General features: G+C 38.3%; 1 protein-coding gene across 1 annotated transcript; it reads left to right on the top strand.

Annotated features, from left to right (window-relative positions):
- Nucleotides 1-2,455: 2,455 nt before the first annotated feature.
- On the top strand, nucleotides 2,456-22,896 carry Smp_097370 (fructose-1,6-bisphosphatase-related; the record flags this gene model as incomplete). Its single annotated transcript, XM_018798568.1, has 6 exons — nucleotides 2,456-2,628; nucleotides 5,709-5,871; nucleotides 10,732-10,974; nucleotides 14,036-14,173; nucleotides 18,818-18,934; nucleotides 22,219-22,896. 6 exons carry the CDS (start codon nucleotides 2,456-2,458, stop codon nucleotides 22,411-22,413), a joined length of 1,029 nt encoding a protein of 342 aa, XP_018653497.1. The 3' UTR covers nucleotides 22,414-22,896.
- Between the last annotated feature and the right edge of the window lie 922 nt (nucleotides 22,897-23,818).

Raw genomic sequence — 23,818 nt, 5'->3', positions numbered from 1 at the left:
AACTCGTTGGAGAAACAGTCAAACGCTGTCGGGCTTAGACTGGGTATTCACAAATGAAGAATTCCTAGTTGACGACCTCTCAATCCTGGCTCCCCTGGGGAAAAGTGATCACGTCGTCTTATCATTCAGCTTTGTCAGCAAAGCGGAGCTACGATATCCTACTAGCAACAAGCGCTGGAACTTCAAACGGTTGAATATGTTAGCTTTACAGGACTATCTACAACAGGTGGATTGGGATGTTCACCCTCAACTTGAAGTGGATGCTCATTGGGATTTTTTACTGCACACGATCTTGTGTGCTACCGAGCATTCACTTCCTCAAATGGTCCCAAAAAGCTACAAGCAACCCGTCGTTTGCTAAGCCGCAAAAGGCACTGTTGGGCTGAATATAAACGAACTGATAACAACGGCGCGTACAGGCAATACAAACATATAAGGAACATATGCACAAAGGCAATAAGAGAAGACAGGCTTCAGTTCCAGGCCAAGCTTATCGATAAATTTGTCTCCAATCCGAAAAGCTTATTCCGTTGCGCAGCTTCTCTTCGACAAGGCAAAACTGGAGTTTCCCAACTGCTAGGTCCTAATGGCCCGACCAATAACGACAGTGATGCCGCTAACCTTTTGGCTGAACAATACTCCCGGACATTCCAGCTGACCCACATCAACCATACTGACGAAAGCTTCACCTGCACCTGTACAGGACTTTCCGAAGTGGACCTGAGTGCTGACCTGGTGCTCCGTAAACTGCAGCACCTAAGAAAAGACACTTCTCCTGGTCCGGATATGGTTCATTCCGCTGTATTGAGGGAAACAGCTTCAATCCTGGCGACACCACTTAGCGTGATGTTTGCACACTCGCTAAGCAGAGGCAAACTACCGGAAATATGGAAGCTGGCCCACATCACACCAATTTTCAAAGGAGGTCGACGCAGTGAACCCTCAAGCTACCGACCAGTGGCCCTTCTCTCCATACCTTCCAAAATTATGGAATCCCTAGTATACGACGGTGTACTAGAATACTTATCATCCTCAAAGTTCTTCTCGCCTCAACAGCATGGTTTCAGAAAAGGTCATTCTTGTATGACCAACCTGCTGACTGCGGTGGATAGATGGACAACCATCCTTGATCGCAAGGGGAAGGTTGACGTCATCTATCTGGACTTCTCAAAAGCTTTTGATAGGGTCAACCATGCATGTCTTATCAAGAAGCTTGGACGATTGGGTATAAAACCCCCTTTGATTGATTGGCCGTCTTCATATTTAGAAAACCGACACTTTGAGGTCAGGGTTAACTTCACTCTCTCTCAGGCTATGGAATGTCCTAGTGGGGTCCCCCAGGGCTCAATACTAGGACCTCTTCTCTTCTTGATTTATATTAACGATCTTCCTCAACAAGTTTCATCTAACTTATTGCTTTTTGCTGATGATGTGAAACTTTGGAGAGAGATACGTAATCATAATGATATACTAGTACTTCAGGAGGATCTGACCCGACTTCACAGTTGGGCAGACGACAACGGACTTACCTTCAACACTTCAAAGTGCAAGGTAGTCCATCTGAGACATGTTGCAGACTATAGTTATAACTTAGGTAACTCACCTCTAGAAGTTTCCCAAGTCGAAAAAGATTTAAGAGTGTTGGTACCCTACGACTTGAAATCATATGCGAACTGTGACAAAAACACCTCTCAAGTAAACCTTGCACTGGTAACATTGAAGCGCATTTTTGGCCAGTTTGACGGTAGAACCTTCCACATAATCTTCAACAGTTTTATTCGTCCCCATTTAGAGTATGGAAACATAGTATTTCCTCCCTCCCTCCAAAAGGATAAGGACACTCTGGAACGTATACAACATCGAGCCACGAAATCAGTTCGGGGTCTCAAATTCAAACCTTATGAAGAGCGCCTCAAATCACTTAACCTTTACCCGTTAGAGTACAGGCGTCTTAGAGGTGATCTTCTTATGACTTATAGTATCCTTAATACTTCTGGTCATCCCCTTAAACAACTTCTTAAGCTTAGTCATAACACTAATCTAAGAGGTAACACCCAGAAATTGGAGACCCAATATAGCAGAACAGACTGCAGACACAACTTCTGCTCCGTAAGAGTTGTCAAATGCTGGAATTCGCTGCCGACTGAGCTAGTCTAAGCGACCTCCCAGGAGTCCTTCAGGAGGAAACTTGACTTATTCTGAAGGACTAAGGATAACATATTATTATGATTTACCAAACTCTTTTTTTCCCTCTATTATCGTTATTATACCTAGGTTTTTGCCTGGAGGTATTGGTGATCCACTGCTACTAGACACGGAAGCCCGTTAAGCGAAAGCTTCTTCTATTCCGTCCTCAACCATTTGAACCATTTGAATGTGATGTCAGTTTAAGGAATTGTTTTACTACTTCGATTACGCAACCCTTTCATAGTACATATTCGGTTTGTGCGTTACGATGTCATCAGATTCAGGACTTGAGACTGACTATTTAACATTGACTCGCTTCATTATACAAGAACAAAGAAAATTTCCGTCTGCTACAGGTGAGCTGACACAGCTGATGAATGGCCTGCAAACAGCTATTAAGGCTGTTTCAATGGCTGTTCGTAAAGCAGGGATGATTAACCTGTAAGTTCTTTAATTAGGTGATTGTACAGTTTGTTTATCACTTCACAATGACTTCATTAAACTTCTGGTGGCAATTTAGTCTGAAGCTGCAGATTTTGGGCGAAACTCACTCCATTATACATCTGACGTGTGGGTATATTCGCTGAAGACAGTGTCACCACTTTTCAATTCGCAATTGCACGGTGTCAAAAATATAAGTGGTGGCTACCAGCAATATTTATGAAGACAGTTTGCAGAAAATATGGGACTGTGCAATATTTGGTTCTAAATTACTGCATGTAGCTCTGAATAGTTGTTTACCGCGACTAATTGGCAACTGTAAAAACATTACTCTCCCCAGTATTTGTTTGCAGCCATATTTAACTCTTTACCAGGGGCAGTACGGCATTAAATTATCAAAAAAACCTGAGGATTAGACCTTGGATTTTGTCGGTCATAGGTCTTATTGACTAGTATAATAGTCCTTATAAGGACAAATTCGGAAACTCTATACTTATCTTGACAAATGAAATACATCAGAACAAAGTTCGAAAATGTTGCTGTCAAATATTAGGAAATATTCTCGTTTTTGGTGTCTATAATCTGTAACTGGTGGTTCACCAAAGACTGACTGGTCTTGGTTTGTTCACCTCCTTTGTATGGACCAGCGAAGTTAATGCTCTGGAATCATGACAGAAGAATTTTGGAAAATTTCTCAGTTTTATGATTTTTTCGTTGGCTTACTATCGTCACACACAGTCAAACTGTTAAGTGCCTATAAATTGACCATAGCGTTGATTAAATATGTTTACTTTAGGGTTGTTTTGTGGTAAATATCATTTCTAAATTAAGACTAGGGTTTTGAAAATAATTGGGTTCTGTGACCATTGGAACACTGTATATAATAACAAAACTGAATGATTCCTACTCTGGTATATTTCTTTTCCTATAATAAATTTATCATCTAAAACGAATATGTACAAACACATGGCCAGTGAAATAAATTATGTGCTTCGGGTCATTTCCAACAGTTTCTGTATGAAGGACGGTAATCCATCATGAGAACTTATTTTCGAATCACTTAATTCATTTAGTCTTATGAGCAATGATTACAGTAGACAACTTGGGTAAAAAATAAACAGAATCAACTGAATAGCAATATTTAGGACAAAAGTACTATTATACTAAATGTGAAAGTTATCTCTAATACAATGGGATAACTATATTTGCTACTGAAGTCAATGTTTTCTCTGAAATTTGACGTTTTTTAGAGTTAGTAGCCCAATAATTTACTGGCGTTTCAATGATTACTCACAAAATATTTTGAAAAAGCACTTCAGTAAAGATGTACCATCTGAGTGACGTTTTTGTTTTATCTTATGCCCTGCGTGCCCTGTTAATGTTGAACGTGATAATAGCGGTAATTAAAATACAGTGAGTTATCGATCAGACGAATGACACATAAAACTCGTTAGAGCAGTCCAGAGTACTTGCCGATCCTGTTTTCTGCCTAGCGAAGTCGATTAAGTCCAGAACACCAATATGACTCACTTATTTCAGATACTGGGTTTATATACAATACAGACATACCATATAGTACCATAAACTAGAAAATAACATAACAAGATTAAGCCAAATGTGGCTGTGAATAAGGGAGATAGTAATTGACACACAAGGCATAACTCAAGAATGGTAAATTGTATAATAATAGTTCATAGGTCGAAATAAGGCTTATAATAATATGAGCGCAAATATGAATAGTTTAGTTAGTTAACAATTATACGATAAAAGTATCGGTATCATATTGGTCCATAAATAGTTCTCAAAAGTTACCATTCATAATTCTCTTCGGTATTTAACAGTTTTAACTAAGAAAGAAGTCGATTTTATGCAAAATTTTAACTTATAAGTCTAGTTTTGTTTAGTAGAAAGAATAGAAAGCGAAGGAAACTGATTTTTCTAGGTATTGATTATTGAATACTTCATTTACGGATATTTCATTGTACTAGAAATTGGAATGATAATATTCGTTTGGTATACATTTTTAAATATATCTCATATCTAAGCCAAATAATCTGAAATTATAGCCTTTTTTGGATACAAGATTATCAAAATACATAATAAAGGATACTCACATCAGCATTTTGAGTATGTCATAGTTTCAACGAATTAACTGAATTGATTATCAACAACTTGACCTTGAAGTTGGCCAGGGTAAAAGGAGCAGCTATACATATTTTTTTTGGATGCAAAGCTCTGGCTTTTTGATCCTAATAGCAATCGCCTCAGTCGTCTTCAGGATTCTCAGTCTGACGGAATTAGGTAGACTGCTGTTAACACGATATATCATTGTGAAAGATTGCTCAATGTTGGCTTTATGTCCCGTCTGAACTAAATGGGCTAAAATAGAGCTGTTAACCGTTTTGACTACACCTTTGCTTAACCACACTAGGAGGTGCTCACGAGCCCGAGTATGCAAATTCCTAGAATATCTGCCTATATAACTTGCCCCACAGGAGCAGTTGAATTGATAGATACAGAAAGAAGTGGCCAACTTCAGGGTTAACTTGTTAATAATCAATTTTATAATATGGTGACATTAATCTGATTAATGGTCATTTTTATATCCTAAAATTAACTGAATTTCCAAGAAATTGTTTCATTTTCCTAGTATTGGGCAGTATATTGTTTTGTGTGCTCCTTTAGAAAGCCATTCATTCTTTGATTTGTGGGTATGTTAAAAATAAATCCCTGCTTTGGACCAAACCAACGTATATTCATAAGTTTGCAAACAATTGTATGGCAATTTACATCAACTGTATGGTGGCTGCTTTCTAATTTTGTCTCGTCTGACTAGTGTTGGAGACGGATGAACAAAGTTAGGGAAGATCAAACTAAAACATAGTATCATTCCATAAAGTGACTAATGTCCTGTCTGAGCTATGTTGGTAGATGCAAAATAATTGGTTGGTGTCCAGGTGACTATCATAACCAATGGTTGGAGACTCAGTGTGAAACGGCTCAGAATCGATTATAACGACGTAGATGTATACATTCATTGTTTTCTCCCTAAATTTTTCCTTCTTCTTCTTATTATTCAGTTACGGTTTAACTGGTTCCAGTAATATTCAAGGTGAAGATGTGAAAAAATTAGATGTTCTATCAAATGATTTATTTATCAATATGTTAAAATCATCTTATTCAACTTGTTTACTTATCTCAGAAGAAAATGATGAAGCTATAGAAGTGGAATTAGATAAACAAGTTAGTTATTATTCATTATTTTGGGTTAAATTATTGATGTTAGTGTTATATCTTGTGGCCCAGTGGAAACCCTGTTAATGTATAACGTGATAAGACTACCAATCAGAGAGCAGCGAATTATAGAGCAGATCAAATGACACACGGAAACCGTACAAGCAGTCTAGAGTACTTGCCGGTTCTGCTTCTGTCTAGCCCATTTATTTAAGTCCAGAGCACCGATAATAGCCTCTGGGGTACGAAACATTATATTTCAAACATACTGACAGACCACATCGTGCCAGTCAGTTCTAGAAAATATGCCTTGTTTTTTTTTAAAGAAGGGAAGTAATCTAGTAAGGAGAATTTTCTTTCCGATGATATTATTTATTAAAGCAATCAGTTGATTGATAAGGAAGAAGGATCTCATCAACTCTGAGCATATTACCCCACCGGCATCATCTTTTTAACTAATCTACACTAAATCAAATGGAGGTTGAAACAAAAACGTGTACAATGCTAAGGTTCTAGCACTTCACCAATTCAAGCCTAAACTCTGCGCGTAAAAAGCACCACATTCAATCTCTTAGTCTTCTGTAATTCTAACGGCCTTTCTCGTTTCTTTTTCATTTCATTTTAGAAGCGATTATTATCTCTTAACAATTTTTCACAGTTATTACTCATTTGTTTTAATAACTTGAGCGTTTTTCATGTCTTCATATCTGTGAAATGGACAATGATCTCTTTTGATTTGTAAATTATTTTCAACATCCTCTATCTTCTCTAACCCCTCGGTCATTTTGCAATCCTCTTTGGATATATTTGAAATCTCCAAACACTTTATAATGTAACCTCTCCCGGTGCAGGAGCCCTGCCCCCAAATGCCCTGGTACGGCCGAGAGTGGGGAGAGTCCGCTCTCCCTCTCCAAATGCTCTCATATGGCCACGCGTTTATAGCCTCTACCAGGGAAGTCCTAATCACTGCCTTCTCGCATCACGAGTGTTGTTTACAAAATTGAGAGAACGAAAAGCGAATGTCCGGCACTTTAACCGGGTTGGTGGACAAGGAAAGTTCACCTAAGGTAGTTGGAAAACCCTGATTCCAAACCAATGGTGCACATGAGCTCCAGCATCCTTGGGGTGTGTATGAATCAGTCGTTGGTCATTGGCTACCATGTGACTGCATCTTCTCACGATGCTCCACTGCCTTGTGGGTTAGACCTTTAGGTCAAAGACTTGGGGTATGGCCCCCTAAGATAACCACCTGCTTCAGTTTGGGCACCTGGGTAGTATCACAGCCCTCACACAAATCAAATGAGATTTGCGTGGCGCATATATATCTGGTGCCCCTTTGTACCGATATTTATGTGTCTAAATAAATAATAAATAAATAACTACGGACACACATTCGACTTGAAAAAATGTGGAGATTTTGGACAGAGGCAATTCCAAAAACACCAGAGAATTATTAGAACCTTGACAATCAGGTCAATCAGCAATAAACAAGCACATTAGAATCAATCCAATTTATCAACCAATCAGGAAAATTATGCAGAAACATAAGAACAAAAATCAAACCCATAGGGGATACAACCAAAAACAAAGAAATAAACAATGACAGATTTAAGATCAATAAGAACCAATCAACATCGAGGTGTACAGGACAAGCTGTAAATCACGTGAAGAAATTCAAACACTTCGCTTCTACCCAAAGTTTTTGCTGATGATGTCGTTCAGAAGGACAATGAAAGCTCCACGACCAAATCATTCAGCTCAGAGAACAAACCTCCATCATGATCCTAGTTATTTACTTGATTGCTAATGTGTACATTAGTTTGATTTGTTTTCGTAATCAATAAGACAATCACTAGTAAAGGTTATCCATACTTTGTAGTAATTAGAAACTTAAATTAACGACTAAGTAGTTTATTTGTCACGTTTCAAAACGTATATTTAATCTTATTGCTGAAATTGATGAACATCATTATTTGAAACTATCCAATCATTTATATTGTATTGGTTTTAGATCATTTCACCTATTAAGTTGTCACGTATCATAAGCTCTATCAATTCATTTATATCACATGAATGATAATTTATGATCAGAATGAAATCCAACTAAATAGGTCACTATTTTATCAATTATTCAGTCAGTCAGTCAGTCACAATGTAGAACTTTGTACGTACGTACATCAGTTCGAGTTGCCATAGCACATTAGCACAGAAATGTAGTTGTCGATTCAAATCCCATAGTGGTATAGGTAGTAAGAGTATAAGCAGTAATCCGAATGATTAGGGTTCGAAGATGTTATTGAAGGAGTATAATATAGTGAAATAAATTTGGAAGGAGAAAAAGGATAGGAACATGAGGAATTCAGAAGATTAGGATTTGGTAGTACACAAAGAGTGGATGCACCTTCGCCATTGTAAACGATTTTGAGCCATGTCCCGGGTTCGAAACCCGGCACTTCCAAATCCCAACTGTTGCTGCTACCTTGACGTGGTGGTCGGGCTTGCCTATCGTGATGAAGCAATCGAGCTATACTGGCTGGAACAATCGTTCCTCAAGGTCCTACCATGCCAGACAGGTCGGTTGAAGAGCGGTAAAACTAAAAGCAGCAAACCCAAGGTCCGAAGGCGAAGTCATACTGCTGACTGTACAGAGGTGTGACAGCCAAACGAGCTTTTGCCAATTTACGATATGATACTGTTATGATATGATACTGTCATATCATATCATATCTGACAGTTGCATGAATAAAATATTAACTGTTTTATCACTAAACCTTAAACAAACCGGTACAGATCAAAGCTGACCATATAGATCTATAATTGATCACTAGATAATAATCAAACAAAACCTAGAAACATGATGTGACCTGTGATTGTATTCATTAATTACAACCCTTTAGTTGTTTTACAAATACAACTCTATCCTATTTTTAATAATAAACACGTTCATTTTAAAACAATGGTAGAGATATATTCAATCAAATAATTTGAATTTCATTCAAATATACCTTATTGGACTCAGTAGCTGAATAGATAACGCGATGGCGTTTGAAGCGAAAGGTACTAAGTTCGAATCCCAGAGTGAATATCAACTCTGTGATGCAGGTACATCCAGCTGACGAGTCTCAAATAGGACGAAGTGGCGCGCGTCAAACTGGATTCCACTACTAGCTACTATCTATCTTTGCTTATAATGCTTGTGAATTTAGGCTATATCGAGGCAATACACACAGTATGTACATATGCCAATTAGAGACTGACCAGTTGCAGTCATAAGCATCAATGGGAAGATATAAGCAAACAACACCAAGTGTATTTAAATCATAAAATTGTTTACATATTTGTTGAACTTGAGATATCTTATTATATAAGTTTAATTAGTAGTATAATGGGTAAACCAATCAGATTTATAATAGTAGGTTTTGGATTTTGGCACAAAATTCATTTATCCGTATGGCTAAGTAGCATTTTGTCATTATAAATGGTGTCAGTTCTTGATGGAAACCCTAACTTTAAGTTCAAATCCTAATTCCTCACACTAATTTATAACCCTCTTTAAACCCTAGGAGGTTAGTGAACTTTCTCCGAGTCACCTTCGCGTCATCCATAAATTATGATAGCTAATAACTCAGTACTAGTTAAGACAGAGTTCTTATATTAAGTTTCGAATTGTACATGTTAGACATGTGGCAGTTGTCTGTATATTAGATGATCTGATATCAATACATATGTTACTGTCACCTGAATACGAGATGGTGGAGAAGATTTGTAGCTCAGGTGGATGATTTTGATGGAGTTCTGTTCTCCGAGCTGGGTGGTTTGGCCGTGGAGTTTTCATTGTCCTTCTGAACGACATCATCAGTAGCACAAACTTCGGGTAGAAGTGAAGTGTTTGAATTTCTCCACATGTGGTTCACAACTTGTCCTGTACACCTCGATGTTGATTGATTCTTGTACACTTGTACACCATTGTATCATTTCCAAAATCTTAAGTCATTAATATATATTTGTTTATCTCAGATAATTAAGCCAAATCTTGTCCACTAGCGTGAACCTATCAACACCTTCCACTTATCATGTGGCCTTGAACTTACATGTCTGATTCACTCGGTTTATTACCTTTCTTCCTGGAAAATAAGTTTAGCTTCGGCCACAGGAGTCTAAGTGAAGACACGTCAACATCTCTAACTAAAGTATATGGAGGGAGAGTAGATTTGATATTACTGAGATCTGAACTCATAGAAATCAAATATCGTTCAATTGGTAAGACTGCATTTTCCTTGTTCAACTGCTGTAGGATTATTGAGACCAGATAATTCTACGAAAACTGTTTGATAAATGTGAGAATTAGAATGTATATGGTGTTAGGTCGTTGGAGGCAGTCGGGAGAATACTCTAGGTTTGGGTTTTTTCCTATTTAGCATTCGTCAACAAATCATACCTGCAGTTTCGTAGCAACTGGTAGTTCCTGTAGAATCTGAACTCGCATCTTTCATCTTCACTATCTAAGACATTACCACTGAATGAACTATTCTAGTCATGTTTCTCAAATTTTTACTGCTTGAAGTTCATTCTCTATATTTTGATCAATTACCCCCTTAACTCTTTAGGTTTCCGTAGACCTTTTTAAAATGTAACTTTTTGTGATGGTGAAGATTTGTAGCTCAGGTGGGTGATTTTGATGTAGGTTTGTTCTCTGAGCTGGATGGTTTGGTCGTGGAGCTTTCATCGTCCTTCTGAACGACATCATCAGCACAAACTTCGGATACCTCTTTGTGATTTACATTAACCTAATCGTCAATTCGTGTGAAATAATATCTTTCACTATGCTATTTCCTAGAAGATATCAGCTTTTGTTCATTGTTTTTATAGGGAAAATATATTGTTTGTTTTGATCCATTGGATGGTTCATCAAATATTGATTGTTTGGGTTCAATTGGTTCAATATTTCTTATTCTACGTTCACCATTAAATAATGAAAAAGGTGTAGTATCTCATAAAATAGCATTACAACCTGGTCGTCAAGCTGTTGCCGCTGGCTATGCTCTATATGGTAGTGCTACTATGTTAGTTTTAACTGTTGGAACTGGTGTACATGGTTTTACATTGGATCCAGTAAGTTCGAACTATCCGATTTATTATTATTATCACTATTATTACTGTGGTGAGAATCGTGTATTTACTGATGGCATTCAACAACTCTTGAAATCACTATACGAATGTAAAGCCAATTTTTAGCCAATCAAAATAAAGTTGATATCAATGAACGATTTATATTATAAAGGCTTAGAGTTAGGATTTCATATCAGGAACAAAGAATAGGAATAGAGTTGGATAATAGTTCGTTGTTATACGGATGAATACTGTTATCACGTAATTTATTCATCAATCGAAATACGACTTTCTTCAATCTTAACACTGTGCCATATCAATGACTTTCGACCAGTATAAGCAGTCTAGCGTCTTTATTGGTCCCTTGTCCGTCTAGCCCTTCCAATTGAGTTCAGAACATCAATTGCAGCTTCTGCTATGCGAATCATTTATTTTAAGCAAACTCGGTTTATATACATGACAGACAGACTTCATCACACCATAAAATAGAAAGTAATGTATGAACAAGATCAAGCCCAATGTGGCTGTGAACGTGGGAGACAATAGTCAATAAACGGAATAGAATTTAGAGACGATGAATTGTATAATAATAATTTATAGGTAAAAATGAAGCTTATAATAAGATAAATATAGATACATACAATCTAATTACTCAATAGTTATACAATAACAATATATGTATAGAATAATCGTCCATTAATAGGTCTTGGGAGTTACCCGTACTTATGTCTTCACCAGGACATAACAGGGGGAAATCCGCTCCCCCTCTCTAAATGCTCTCACATGGCCACGTGCATACAACCACTGCCAAGGAAGTCCTAATCACTACCTTCTTGCAGCATAATTGTTGTTTACGAAATTAAGAGAACGAAAATCGATTGTCTGGTGCTTTAACCTAGGGGTGTTGGAAAACCTTGATTTCAAACCAGTGATTCACATGGGCTACTAAAATCTTGGTTAAGACAAATGGTGTATGAACCTATTGTTGATCACTGACTATCCTGTGATTACATCTCTTTACTATCTTGTGGATTAGACCATTACGTCGAATGCTCCGAATGTGACACATTAAGAAAACCACCTACTTCAGTTTAGATACCTGGACAATACCCTACCCTCACACAAATCGAATGGTTTATATGGCGCCATTTAAATATATACTGTCAATCTCCTATCCCAAAACCCGACCGTTGCTGCTACCTTGACGTGGTGGTCGGTCTTGCCTATCGTGATGAGCCAATCGAGCTGGAAGTTACCCGTACTCATGTCTTCGCGAGGATATAACAAATATCCATGGAATTAGATCTTTGATTTTAACTATCATAAGCATTTAATTTACCTTGAGAAATTAAGGAATCGTTACCCCTATTCTTCAATCTTGCCATGTTTATCCATTTTAAACCTTTTATTTATTGGATATTGATAGATTTATTTATATAGTTGAAATCATGAGTCAATTGAAGCTAGACCATTATGGAAAACCTGAAAGCACTGGTCTGGATTCGTACTGCTGAGGAGTCCCACAATAGGACGAAACGGCCGTCAAGCAGTGCTTCCAGGTTTTCCATGGTGGTCTAGCTTTAATTGACTCATGATTTCAACCATATAAAAATTACAAAAATCCCCACAAAACCCCCTTGTAATAATGATCATATGCTCACTAGTGACTGGCACCATGAGGTATTTCCTGGAGTTCTAGATGATTTAATTGTTCAGCTTTTATTCTCATTTTAGAAAAACATCTCCAGCGCCTGTTCTATATAAAAATCCGCTTTTAAATTATTCGACAAATATTTTACCTATTCATCCGAATGTCTTTGTTTGTCACCAGCTGTTGTCGTAGGTTTTGTTATCTTCGTTTATATTTGCATTCCCGTTGATTGTTTTTATTGGTTGATCTCTGTCCCTATGATCAACTGTTCTTTTCTATATGGGCCTATAGATTGGGTCTATCTCAATGTGTCCGTTAATTACTAAGTGACCTGAATGACGTTCTTTTAGGAATCTTCTAGTATCCATGGATTTCATATAATCCAAAATATTGATGTTTCTCCAAAGGAATTCATATCCATAACTATCTTCATCCATTGTTACCAGTGATTGTATATCATATCGTTTCACTGATCATCTTTGTTCATTGATGAATAGAGAAAGGGGTCATCCACTTGATCGAATATAGTATTTCTTATAGTTGATGTGATTTATCTTGTAAATGATGCTACATTTATCCTCTTTTATTGGAATAAAGTGATTATGTTAGTCCAAAGAAATGTATACATTGTATATAGTTTACATAGTATATTTGTTTTTAGAACTCTTTGTCTAATACAACATCAATATCAAGAAACTGGAACTTTTGTTTTTGAACGGCCGTTTCGTCCTATTATGCGATTCCTCAGCAGTGTGCGTCCACGATCCCGCCTCACGAGATTCGAACCCAGGACCTATCAGTCTCGCGCGCGAGCACTTAACCACTAGACCACTGAGCCGGTCGGCATCCAACGGTGTTAATGTCTAACTTTAACCAATCCACGAAATTGAGTGACACATTCATATAATATTCTTTAATATTTATATTAATTGTAAAAACTGATTTTATCTTAATCACAAGGGGGTTTTGTGGTGATCTTAGCTAAATAAAATTACTAAAATTTCCACAAAACCCCCTTGTGATAATGATCATATGCTCACTAGTGATTGGAGTTCTAGTGAGAAGTCGTGACCAGTGGAGCTAATCCATGTCAGGTAGAGACAGGTATCTACCACAGTACAATGGAAGTTGGTGGCGCAATTTCGTGGATTGGTTGAGATTAGACATTAACACCGTCGGATATCGACTCAGTGGTCTATCGGTCAAGTGCTCTGGCACGAGACTGATAGGTCCTGGTTTCGAATCTCGGCAAGGCGGATCGTGGATGCGCACTGCTACTGAGGAGTCCCACGATAGGATAAAACGGCCGTCAAGCAGTGCTTCCAGGTTTTTCATGGTGGTCTAGCTTCAACTGACTCATGATCTTAACTATATATGATTTTATCTTTGTCTAATATATTTTTTGTTCTTCAGGCAATTGGTGAATTCATACTAACACATCCTAATATCTCTATTAAACCACGCGGAAATATTTATTCAATTAATGAAGGTTATGCAAGTCTTTGGGATAGTGCTATTACAGAATATATTCGAATGAAGAAATTTCCTGAAGTAATTTCTCTATGTATTTGAATATTACACCTATATAGGAGATTATATGTATATGCCTTAGTTTCACCCTAAAAAGCTATATATTTACTCTAGCGACTTGAATAATGCAATAGGAACGTCTCAGACGATGAAATTGAATGTTATAGGTTGAAATCCCACAGGGAGCTTTTTTTGACAAGTACTTATAAGCAACGAACTCAAATCTAAGTGCTATATCTTGTGGCTTGCGTGCCCTGTGAATGTATAAAGCGATGATTCTCGCCAATTAGAGAGTAGTGAATTATCAATCGGACTAATGACATATGAAACCCATACGAACAGTCTAGAGTCCTTGTCTGTCCTGCTTTCTACCTAGCCCATCCAGTTAAGTCCAGAACATCAATAATAGCCTCTGCAATATGAATCATTTATTTCAAACATACTGAGTTTATATTACCAATCAAACAGACCACATCGTAGCATAAAATAGAAAACAACATTTGTACAAGATTCAGCCAAATGTGGCTGTGAATGTGAGGAACAGTAATTAATAAACTGAGGATAACTCAAGAACGACAAATCGTATAGCAACAGCCTATGGGTCAAAATAAAACTTATAATGAGAGGGGACACGAGTATGAATAGTTTAGTTAGTTACCAATTATACAATAAAAATATGCGCGTAGTATTGGTCTATAAATGAATCCCAAAAATTACCATCCATTATTCTTGTCAGGACATAACACTAAGGTTCCCTATTGACTAACTACAGCGCCTAAGTATCATAGCAGTGTGTTTGTCTATGCACTAAATATTCATTGGATTTTCATTTGTGCCTTTCTATCAACTAAATGCCCCCAAATGCCCTGGTACGGCCGAGAGTGGGGAGAGTCACCTCTCCCTCTCGAAATACTCTCACATGGCCAGCGAATATATAGCCTCTGTCAGGGAAGTCCTACTCACTGCCTTCTCGTGGCGGGGGTGTTGTTTACGAAAATGAGAGGACGAAAAGCGAATGTCCGGCGCTTTAACCGGGTTGGTGGACATGGAGGGTCCACCTAGGGGAGTTGGAAAACCCTGATTCCAAACCAGTGGTGCACATGGGCTGGCTCCAGTATCCTGAGGAAACAAATGGCGTACGAATCAACCGTTGATCACCGGCTACCATGGGACTGCATCTCCTCACGATGCTCCACTGCCTTGTGGATCAGACATTCAGGTCAAGGCTCCGGGTGTGGCCCCCTAAGAAAACCACCTGCTTCAGTCTGGGCACCTGGGCAGTATCACAGCCCTCACACAAATCGAATGAGATTTGTGAGGCGCATATTTATCTGGTGCTTCCTTGTACCAATATTTATGTGTTTAAATAAATAAATAAATAATATCAACTGAATCAACTCCGCCTGTAGCTCTTCTAGAGTTACTGCCGGTCCCAAGCCCGGGTAAAGGAGGAGGGTTGGGCATGGGGTTAGCGACCCCATCCCGTAGAAAAGCTAACTCGCTAAAAAAACGCTAATCAGAAAAAATAATTCAAACCATTTAAACTCTGCCCTGGGAGTTGAAGGAATAATGACGTCTCATGATGAAAGCCGAAATTCTTCGGAAGTCACGAGACCGATGCACCTTCTAACAACCAGAGCAACACTCTTTATAGGTACATGGAACGTCCGGACAATGTGGGAGACAGGAAAGACCAGCCAAATAGCAATGGAAATGAGGAGATACAACTTGGCAGTACTCGGAATCAGCGAAACCCATTGGACACAAACTGGACAACAAAGGCTAGGTACAGGAGAGATGCTGCTGTACTCCGGTCACGAAGGGGAAAACGCTCCACACACTCAGGGAGTTGCTCTAATGCTGTCCAGAGAAGCACGAAATGCACTTGTGGGATGGAAATCTCATGGACCCAGGATAATCAAAGCATCATTCAGAACAAAGAAGCAAGGGATCACAATGAACGTTATCCAATGTTATGCACCCACCAATGATAGCAACGACGATGATTAAGATCAGTTCTATGAAAGGCTTCAATCAATTATAGAGAAGTGCTCACGAAAGGACCTGACCATCCTGATGGGAGATCTAAATGCTAAAGTTGGAGTGGACAACACAGGATATGAAGATGTAATTGGACGACATGGATTAGGAGAGAGAAATGAAAATGGGGAGAGGCTTGCAAACCTATATGCATTCAACAAATTGGTTATAGGCGACACAACATTCCCACACAAACGCATACAAAAAGCTACATGGATCTCACCGGACCACACCACAGAGAACCAGATAGATCACATATGTATCAACAAAAAATTCCGAAGATCAATGGAAGATGTGAGAACCCGGAGAGGAGCTGACATAGCTTCAGATCACCACCTGGTTGTGGCCAAGATGAGACTGAAGCTTAAGAAACACTGGAAAACTGGACAAACAGCACTACAAAGGTTCAATACAGCCTTCCTTCGAGATACTGACAAGCTCCATGAATTCAAGATAACTCTCAACAACAGGTTCCAAGCTCTACAGGATCTACTGAAAGAACAAGAAACTACTTTGGAGGATAACTGGAAAGGGATAAAAGAAGCACTAACTTCAACGTGCCAGGAGGTTCTTGGTCCTAAGAAGCATTATCACAAGGAATGGATCTCTGTGGGAACCCTGGACAAAATTCAAGAAAGGAAGAACAAGAAACTAGCAATTAACAACAGCCGAACACGAGCAGAGAAAGTCAAAGCACAAGCAGACTACGCAGAAGCAAACAGGGAAGTGAAGAAAAGCATTAAAGCCGACAAGCAGAAATACATGGGAGAACTAGCAACGGCGGCGGAAAAAGCTGCAAGAGAAGGGAATATGAAACAACTATATGATACAACGAAGAAATTGGCAGGGAGATATAGCAAACCAGAGAGACCAGTCAAGGACAAAGAAGGAAAGACAATCACTGAGATTCAAGAACAGAGGAAAAGATGGGCAGAATACTTCGAGGAACTGCTGAATAAACCAGCCCCATTGAATCCACCGAACATCGAAGCAGCCCACACTGACCTTCCAGTAGATGTCACTCCACCAACGATCGAAGAAGGCAAGATGGCCATCAGACAAATCAAAAGTGGGAAGGCGGCAGGACCTGACAATATACCAGCAGAAGCACTGAAGTCAGACATTGAAATAACTGCAAATATGCTTCACCTTCTATTCAAGAAGATTTGGGAAAAGGAACAAGTGCCAATGGACTGGAAAGAAGGATATCTCATCAAGATACCAAAGAAAGGAGATCTGAGCAAATGTGAGAACTACAGAGGTATCAGTTTGTTATCAGTACCAGGAAAAGTTTTCAACAGAGTACTGCTGAATCGGATGAAAGACGCAGTAGACGCCGAACTTCGGGATCATCAGGCTGGATTCCGTAAGGATCGGTCGTGCACAGACCAGATTGCGACACTACGGATCATCGTTGAACAATCGGTTGAGTGGAACTCATCACTATACGTCAACTTCATTGACTATGAGAAGGCGTTTGACAGCGTGGATAGGAGAACATTATGGAAACTTCTTCGACACTATGGAGTTCCTGAAAAGATTGTCAACATTATCCAAAACTCATACGATGGACTACAGTGCAAAGTGGTGCATGGAGGACAGCTGACTTTTCAGTAAGGACCGGAGTCAGACAAGGCTGTCTACTCTCCCCATTCCTCTTCCTTCTGGTGATTGACTGGTTTATCAAGACTTCGACATCTGAGGGGAAATACGGAATACAATGGACTTCTCAGAATCAATTAGATGATTTGGACTTCGCAGATGACCTAGCCCTCCTCTCTCATACACACGAACAAATGCATATGAAGACAGCAAATGTAGCAGCAGCCTCCGCATCGATAGGCCTCCACATTCACAAAGGAAAAGCAAGATTCTCAAATGCAACACGGAGAACACCAACCCAATCACACTTGATGGCGAAACTCTGGAAGAGGTGGAAACATTCACATACCTGGGGAGCATCGTTGATAAACAAGGAGGATATGGTGCAGATGTAAAGGCGAGGATTGGCAAAGCAAGGGCAGCATTTCTACAATTGGAGAACATATGGAACTCAAAACAACTCGCAACCAATTTCAAGGTCAGAATCTTTAATACGAACGTCAAGACAGTCCTACTGTATGGAGCTGAAACGTGGAGAACTACTACGACCATCATCAGGAAGGTACAAGTATTTATAAACAGTTGTCTACGCAAAATACTCAACATCCATCGGCCGGATACCATCAGCAACAGCGTTTTATGGGAGAGGACAAACCAGCTTCCAGCTGAAGAGGAAATTAGGGAAAGACGTTGGAAGTGGATCGGGTATACATTGAGGAAATCACCAATGTGCATCACGACTCAATCCCTAACTTGGAATCCGGAAGGGAAGCGGAAAAGAGGAAGGCCAAAGAACACACTACGCCGGGAAATAGAAGCCGATATGAAAAGGATGAATAGCAACTGGAAAGGAAGGCTCAGGACAGAGTTGGATGGAGAATGCTGGTGAACGGCCTATGCTCCTCCACAAGGGGTAACAGGCGTAAGTAAGTAAGTAAGTAATCAACTAAATCAGTTTTCTTTTCTTATTCATCCTAAAATTGTTGATTGTTTCCATGATTTTATTTTTCTCTCTCGTATTAGTCAGGTAAACCTTATAGCGCACGTTATTGTGGATCTATGGTTGCTGATGTTCACCGTACATTACTTTATGGTGGAATTTTTCTTTATCCAGGTACAAAGCAATCTCCTAAAGGGAAGGTAAATGATTGTTTACTTATCTGTCATTGTGTTTATTCCATATGGTAGATAATATTGTACATGAGAAAACATGTGTGTTGTTACGGAATACCACATGTTATAGACAAGAGAAGGTGGGCCCTGGTCGTAGCTGCTACCTTGATATGGTGGTTGAAATTGGATATCGTGATGACCTAGTCGTGTTATATTGGCTAGAACACTCGTTACTTTAGGTCTTACCACTGCAGATATCTCTGTTGGTGACTAAAAGCAGCAACTTCAAATCTTAGGGTGAAGTCGTACTGATGACCGTATCAGAAAGTAACGAGAGTACGTTTCAACTAAACACAGAGTACTTTCAGGGATTCTGCCTTCCTATGACGAAAGAAAGTGATCAGAAAAGGTTAATCCTAAAAATAGCACACTTCGCATTACTCCACAGATTTCTGTTGCTGGCGGTAAAGCCTTAATTATTCAAAGCTGACACGTCAAAAACTACTCACCAAAAGGCCACTTATATCTCTTGGGCTCTGTAGTCACGTTCTCAGTTTGTCAGGACCACTCTTAATCTAGTTTCTTTTTTAAGCACCTCACGAAGAAGTATTCTTCCATGGTGTAGACAACTGAGAATCGATTACTGCATTTACGTCTGTCACAGTATTCGAGTTCACGGTGTAAGTGAATGGATACGATTGAACACTAATAATCCAAGATTAACATGGTTTTCCAACATTTTTTTTATTGTTACTATATGTTTAGTGTATCACCAAGATTTAAAAAAAAATGGTTACTGCATCAAAAATATAGAAACTTACAACTACCAAAAATCTGAAGATAAACAATCTGTTACTATCATTAATCTACTTATTAACTAAACAAGATCATAAACTGAATTTTGTAAACAACATGGATCTAGCTAAAGTTACTAATGATAAACTAAATTCAACGATCTTCACAACATCATGCTGACAATTGTCATGTTCTGACTTGTGACTAGCTTTGAGAGCGAGTTTCCGGAGTTCTAATAAGAAACTATGACTGGCATAGTTTAACTGTATCGTGTGTGAGAAAGTTACCCACTGACGTCAATGGAAGATGGTCGCGCAATGTCTTGGATTAATTGAGGTCAGATATTAACACCATTGGATGCCGACTCAGTGATCTAGAGGTTAAAAGTTCACACACAAGACTGAAGGTGTTGTGTTAGATTCCTGCATGTGAGATCTTGAATGCACACTGTCGAAAGTCCCATACTAGGATGAAATATCTGTCCAATACTTCCAGATCAACACACGATTTCAATGAAATTCAACAATCACCATAACCCCATACTGACAAATATACAAGTTGTCACGGTTCATATTTATCAAGCAAGTATAAACTAAACAATATTAAAGCCAAAAATGTAAAGTTGATTGATCACTTATTGAGAAGCAGAGTGACCGATATCACATTTGTTTTGTCCTTAATATTGATCAATTTCTATTTATTAAGTTGCAAATCGATCGAAGTATTATAATACAAATGATGGTTTACGTTGTAAACATAGAAGAAATAGTTAGCAGAGATGGATAGTGGCTATCAGTGGAATCCAGGACGCGCGCCACTTCATCCTATTTGGGACTCGTCAGCTTGATGCATCTGCATCTTAGAGTTGATGTTCACTCTAGGACTCGAACCCAGTACCTTTCGGTTCAAACGCCATCACGTTATCCACCCAGCTACTGAGTCGTGATAGCCACTTGCTTGTGCAATGAGGTGAAGTTTAAATCCACTTGGTATTGTTTGTTTGAATCTTCCCATTGATGTTCATAGGACTGCAATTGATCAGTCTGTTATTTACCATATGTGCATACTGTGCGTTTTACGTCGATATCGCCCTAATTTACAAGCATTATAAGAAAAGATGGATAGTGGCTAGTAGTGGAATCCAGTTTGACGTGCGTTTCGTGCTATTTTGGACTCGTCAGCTGGATGTACCTGGATCTCAGAGTTGATGTTCACTCTGGGACTCAAACAAACAATACTAAGTGAATTCATAGAAGAAATAGTTCGAAAAATGTCTTCAATCTTTCGAGGTCATATATCAATGGTATAATTTATTACTGAGAGAAGGCTGGTACTATGTAGGTATACTAGCCCGTTGAGATGGAGTAGTGAACATCTTATCTTAGTCGCATGGTAAATGTAAGTTTACAGAAATGAAATAAAATCTCTGCACTTACACTGACATTCTATGTTAATCCCTATGACTTTATTCATATGAAGAGGAAAATGGACAAACAATAGCTTATTTACTATATACTCTCCAGTTAAGCAATATATAAATGAAAAAGCTTTATTGGAATTACAAACTAATCAAAGTTAGACAGCTGTCAAAAATCTGAAAGCGCTAGACAGCTCAGTAACATTAGAAAATCTCCTTCTAATGATGATCATATGCTTACCGGTGACTAGCTTCAACATGCAACTGCTGAAGTTGTCGTACGAATTTGTGACTAGTAAAGGTCAATCGTGTCATGTGTGTAGAAGTTAACCACTAAAGACAATCAATGATATTCACTCAATATCATGATCCTAGTTCAGTGATCTGAAAGTTAAGATTTTGTATACAATTGCAAAGTTGTTTATTATAAGTCTCATTCTAGAACGAAACACCAGTTCAATGCTTCTAGGTTTTCTATAATAGTCTAACGAAGATTAGTCTATAATCTAACCTATGAAAATTTAATAATCTTCACAAAATACATATATTAATAAAGTTTATTTTCAAAATGGGGTTTTTGTGGAAATTTTAGTAATTTTATAGTTGTGATCATCATTCAGTTGAAGCTAGACCATCATAGAAAACCTGGAAGCATTGGATGACCGTTTCGTTCTATTGTGGGATTCCTCAGTGGCAGTGTGCATCCACGGTCCCACCTCGCACACAAGCACATAACCTCTAGACCACTGAGCTGGCATTCAACGGTATTAATGTCTAACTTCAACCAATCCACGAAATTGAGCGACCCATCAACCATTATCTTCAGTGAATTGATATCTCACAACAGACTTAGTTGAACTCCATTGGTTACTGCTTCTCATTAAAACTCCAAGAAATATCTCTTGAAGTCAGTCACTAGTGTGCATATATGTACACTACTGAGGAATCCCACAATAGGACGAAACGGCCATCAAACAATGCTTCCAGGTTTTCCATGATGATCTAGCTTCAATTGACTCATAATTTTAACTATAAAGTTTCACTTTAACTAATCATATTTATATCTATTTTTCTCTCTCTTATATATTTATCCTAATAGTTAAGATTATTATATGAATGTAATCCAATGGCATTAATTATAGAACAAGCTGGTGGTTTAGCTACAAATGGTAAATTATCTATATTAGATATTCAACCAAATCATATACATGATCGTGCACCAATATTTCTTGGTAGTAAAGATGATATTATAGAATTAATGAATATTATTAAAAAATTCTCACATTATGAATAATAAAAGAAGAAGAAGAAGAAACAAACAATTGTCGCTTTAAATGATTATTATTGTTGCCATAGTAACTCTGAGATGATGCCGATGATTTGTAGCTCAAATGGATAATTTTTGATGGAGTGTTATTCTCTAAGCTGGATGATCCATATGATCCAGATCAAAGAATAAAACTCTGATCAAAAAGCAAACAAACAAACAAACATATAATTATTCAATTGTAGATAAATTTCTTTATTTTATTCTAGTAAATAGTACAGTTTTTTTTCTTTTCATTGTTTTCTTTCTGACCAAACGGAGTTGGATACTACTGTTTTGTACTTTATTGTTCATTTTATTATGAATTATTTAGCTTTTCACATTTTGTGAATGCATGCTTATTTGTGTGTGTGTGGGTGTGTGTGGGTGTATGTGCGCGTGTTTGTGTGTGTGTTTGTTCATTTTGAATTAAACTCATGACAAAATAAAAAAAAACATATTTCGATAATTCAATCTGTTTTCTTGTTATTCTATGTTTATTTATTGTTTTTGATTGAATGAAATGGTACGAGTGGTTTTGGGTGTTCAACTTTCATACTATTAGATAAAAGAGGTTCGAATTTTACTTTGTTCTACTTCGGTTTAGGTAATTGAAAGGTAATATAACTGGATCCGGGCTAGGTCATCATTTGTTGCCACCAAATACCTTGGCACGGCCGAGAGTAGGAAGAGTCCACTCTCCCTTTTGAAATGCTCTCACATGGCCACGCGTATATAGCCTCTGCTAGGGAAGTCTTACTCACTACCTTCTTACACCACGAGTGTTGTTTACGTAATTGAGAGGACGAAAAGTGAATGTCTGACCCTTTAACCAGGTTGGTGGATACGGAAAGTTCACTTATGTAAGTTGGAAAACCCTGATTTCAAACCAATGGTACACATGGGCTCTAGTATCCTAAGGGAACAAATGGCTTATGAATCAATCGTTGGTCACCGGCTACCATGGGACTGAATCTCCTTACGATGTTCCACTTCCTTTTGGATCAGATCTTTGATCAAAGGCTCCGGGTGTGGCCCCTTAAGAAAACCACCTGGTTCGGTTTGGGCACCCGGGCAGTATCGCAGACCTCACACAAATGAAATGATGTTTGTGTGGCGCATATGTATTCGGTTCCCCTTTGTACCAATATTTATGTGTTTAAATAAATAAAAAAATCTTCCTTGAGTGTCATTGGTTGATGGATTTTTTTAGTACGCTATTTTGTGGCTCTTCCAAGGGTGTTTGTATCATTGCACAAATAAGGTTGATTTGTGTGCTTAGTGACCTTGTATTTTCTAGGTGCTTGTAGAATACATTCCCTAAGCCTCATCAAGACTTGTTGATCTAGTTAGCAGGGCAGGGGACAACGGATTAGATTAGGCTATCGTGTCA

This window comes from Schistosoma mansoni, chromosome 7 (assembly GCF_000237925.1).
Source record: "Schistosoma mansoni strain Puerto Rico chromosome 7, complete genome".
Lineage (NCBI taxonomy): Eukaryota > Metazoa > Platyhelminthes > Trematoda > Strigeidida > Schistosomatidae > Schistosoma > Schistosoma mansoni.
Note: the sequence above shows the minus strand (reverse complement) of the source record. Positions and strands in the feature narration are given on the sequence as shown.